This window comes from Monoraphidium neglectum (assembly GCF_000611645.1).
Source record: "Monoraphidium neglectum strain SAG 48.87 unplaced genomic scaffold scaffold01466, whole genome shotgun sequence".
In the NCBI taxonomy this organism is placed as follows: Eukaryota; Viridiplantae; Chlorophyta; class Chlorophyceae; order Sphaeropleales; family Selenastraceae; genus Monoraphidium; species Monoraphidium neglectum.
In genome coordinates, this window is record NW_014012162.1 from 1 (window position 1) to 3,336 (window position 3,336).

Below are 3,336 nucleotides of genomic sequence, written 5' to 3' on the forward strand. Positions count from 1 at the left end.
CGATAGGGTGGGGTGGGGATGGGAGTGGAAGGAGGGGTGGTGGTGAATAATGGGCATGGGGGTGGAGGGCTTGTTGGGGTATCGTCAGGGGATGCATACGCTGTAGATGCTAATAGATCGAAAAGAATAGTGCCAGTTTAGTAATGGCGCGCGGGGATGGTTGCCATTGAGTCGCAGGCCCAGTGCCGCATGACGCACCTGGCCCATCTACACACACTCAGGATTGCAACCCCCTCGCAACATCACCCCAACAGCTGCCCCTTGGGGCGCCACTCATCCCTAGAAAGCACCGCAGCCTGCGCCCACCTGGCTGCCGTCCACCTCAGAGCCGTGGCACACGATGAGCCCCTGGCGCTCGCACTTGCTGGAGTGCGGCCCCGCGGCGCCCGCCACCCTGCAGCCCTCTGCGGCAGCAGCGCGAGCGCGCGAGCCAGGGTCTGCCACGTGCCAGCATTTGGCCATGCCTGCAAAACGCACCACCTGCGCTCCGCACCAAGCGGCACAAACGCAGCTGCCCCTCCACACGCTGCCCCGACCACGTTGGAGTTGCATGTGACGTCACGATGACGTCATACGAACACATCACAGGCTCAAATGACTCCGAATCACCTGGCGTGCCGATGTCCAGGAACGCCTCTGGCACCAGCCCCAGCTGGTTGATGTCGAAGCGGCTGCCGCGCGGCACCACGTTGCGGTGGTCAAACACCTCAGCTTTGACCGCCACCCGGGTGGGCTCGATGCTGACCTCAGTCACCTGCTCAGGCGGTGGGGGGGTCAGCACGCACCGCTTGTTTGTATGCGCGTGAGTGCTTGTGTGTGTATGTGTGTGTTCATGTATTTGTATGAAGATTGGAATGGTGGGATATGTGTGTGTGCTTGCGTGCATGCGTATGTGAATGCTAAAATGTGTGGTGTGTGCGTCTTTGTTTGTGTGTGTGTGGAGGGGAGTCATGATTGGAGTGAAGGCAGTTAGGGCGTGGCCAACCACCTGCCGTCGATGCGCTCCACATGGCGTGCACCAATACTTGTTGAGCGCCCCCCCCCCCAAAGAGCACCCCATGATTAAGCTTCGCGGCAGGTTCCCTGCAAGCTCGCAGCAGGCGTGCCCCACTCCCCTCACCACACAACATGCTCTCTGGCTTCACTCACGCCCCCTCCCACCCCTCAACCCCGCCGGCCCATGACCCCGGTCAACCCGGTCAACGCCCACCCGTCCGATCTGGACGCCCTTCATCCGCAGGGGCGTCCCCAGGTGGACCTTGGAGGCGATGGAGAAGTTCATCGTGAAGCTGTACGGGTTGACGCGGCGCGCTGACATGCCGCGCGCCCTGCGTGCACCCCATGCATGTGCGCGAAGGCAGAGGGGGTTGCACCTCGGTAGAGGCGGCTTGGCGTAGGGGAGGCGCGAGAAACTGGGTGATAAGCGTGGCAAGCTGGACTGGAATTTTTGGCCGGCGTGCTGCCCCCGGGACCCGCAGATGCTCGTGCCGACCGGCATACAAGCGGGCGGCGCGCCGTCCCGCCAATTGGCCCATCACCCGTCCTAGGGGTGTTTCGGAACGCGGCGGCCTGCCAAAAAGTCAGGCGGCCGCGACATCCTGGCGAAACAAATGCCTGCCTGCACGCTGGCCATGGGGCAAGCTTTGCAGCATCGCTGCCCATTGACGGTCCGGCCGGCGCCCAGCTTCCAGCACGGCAGCCCGGGGCCGGCCTCGGCCGTACTCATGACATACCCTGCTGCCTCTAAAGCAGCCCTCTCACCAGAAGTACAGGAGGCCGCTGCAGAACACCCCCACCCCCAGAAACGCCGCCAGCGATGGGGATATCTGCGGCAGCGGCCGCTCCTGCAGCCGGCTGAGAATCTGGCCCGCCTTGGAAATGCCCGCCTTGCCGCCGCGCTTCGCGGCTGCGGCGGCGGCGGCGCCTGGGGTGCGGGGATGCGGGGATGGCTGCTGCTGGGACGCTGTTGGTGGTTGCTGCGAGGTGCCGGCTTCTACGCCCACAGGCCGTTGCTGCTGCTGCTGCTGCTGCTGCTGCTGAGGCGCCCCCAGAGATTGATGCTGCTGCTGCTTCTCAGGCTGGCTTCCCAAGGGCAAGGCACTGCTGTCGCCAGAGGGCGCCAGGGCGCCCTCGCCAGGGCCGCTGCTAGCGCTGCCTGGAGGCGACGGATCGGGTGTCGAGCGCGCGGCGATGCGCCGCTCCCGCTCGGGCACGTAGCGTGTGTTGGAGGCGGGCACAAAGCTCCTGGGAACGGCGAGCGTATGGGTTCTGACGCTGGCCTTGAGGAGAGAGGCGCTGCACGCGCAGCGGCGCTGCGTGTGCGTCCCTGCTGACGGACCTGTCACGCCCGCCAGCCCCATGCTGTGGTGCCGCAGCGGCCCTGCACGCTGCATTATGAGTTTATGTATGTGAAACAATCCACCTATGATACGGGAAATAAACAGTGGTGTTGGCGCGGTTCGCAACACTTTGCTGCGTTGGACGACGGTGCCTGGATCACTGTTGATGTGGATTGTAACTGTGAAACACGAGCTACGAATTCGGCAAATGTGCATGCTGAATTCTGCTAGATATCGCACGTTGTCGAGGTCACCCGAGGATGCAGCCTGGTGATCTCCGTGCCTCCCAACAGGTCCCAGTAAGATCCTGGTGTGGCATGCATCTCAGTGACGTCGGCATATGTTCTTAGGGTGTTGTCAGGCTCTCGGCCCTTTCGTTCCTGGCCTTCACCATCTAGCCGAGGGCGACGAGGAGATGGCGGGGTCCTGAGGGAGCAATCATGCTCCGCTTTCGCTGTCCATGTCGTGGTGGCTGCGGCGTACCCCGGTCGCGCCAGCGGTCCGCGTCCCATCGCTTGCCAGCGTCCAGCCCACAGGTAAGGGAGTCTCGTGCACGATTTCGAAGCTCTCTTGACATGGCATGAGCATCCAATGCCATCTCGCGGCCACCTGCCTGGCTGACCGCCCGCGCGTACGCTGTCGCGCCGCTCCTGCTCTCCGCTCAAATCTTAGGGGCGGCGCGGCGACGCCTGTTCCGCGCGCCCCGTCCACGCGTCGGGCCTGTCAGCTCCGGCATTGGAGGTGGCCGTGGATGTAGCACACGAGCATGCGCGCGAGCAGCAGCACGGGCACCAGGACACCCTGCCGGCTCGGCCGCAGCGATGTGGGGTGGGGTCGGCAGCGGACAGCGACGCCGACGCATTGGATGACCTGCGGGAGCTAGAAGAGCGCCGGAACAGCCAACACTCAGCGGGCACGTCTGGGACGGACGCCGCGGACTCCGCCTGGCGCCATGCGGGCGCCGGCAACGGCGGGCGCCGGCACGCGCTATCGGGGC

At 64.5% G+C, this 3,336-nt stretch overlaps 1 protein-coding gene across 1 annotated transcript; it reads right to left on the reverse strand.

The window, feature by feature from the left end:
- Nucleotides 1-279: 279 nt before the first annotated feature.
- Nucleotides 280-2,393, reverse strand: MNEG_7973 (hypothetical protein; the record flags this gene model as incomplete). Its single annotated transcript, XM_014043551.1, has 5 exons — nucleotides 280-404; nucleotides 610-754; nucleotides 1,211-1,328; nucleotides 1,762-1,924; nucleotides 2,339-2,393. 5 exons carry the CDS (start codon nucleotides 2,391-2,393, stop codon nucleotides 280-282), a joined length of 606 nt encoding a protein of 201 aa, XP_013899005.1.
- Nucleotides 2,394-3,336: the final 943 nt, after the last annotated feature.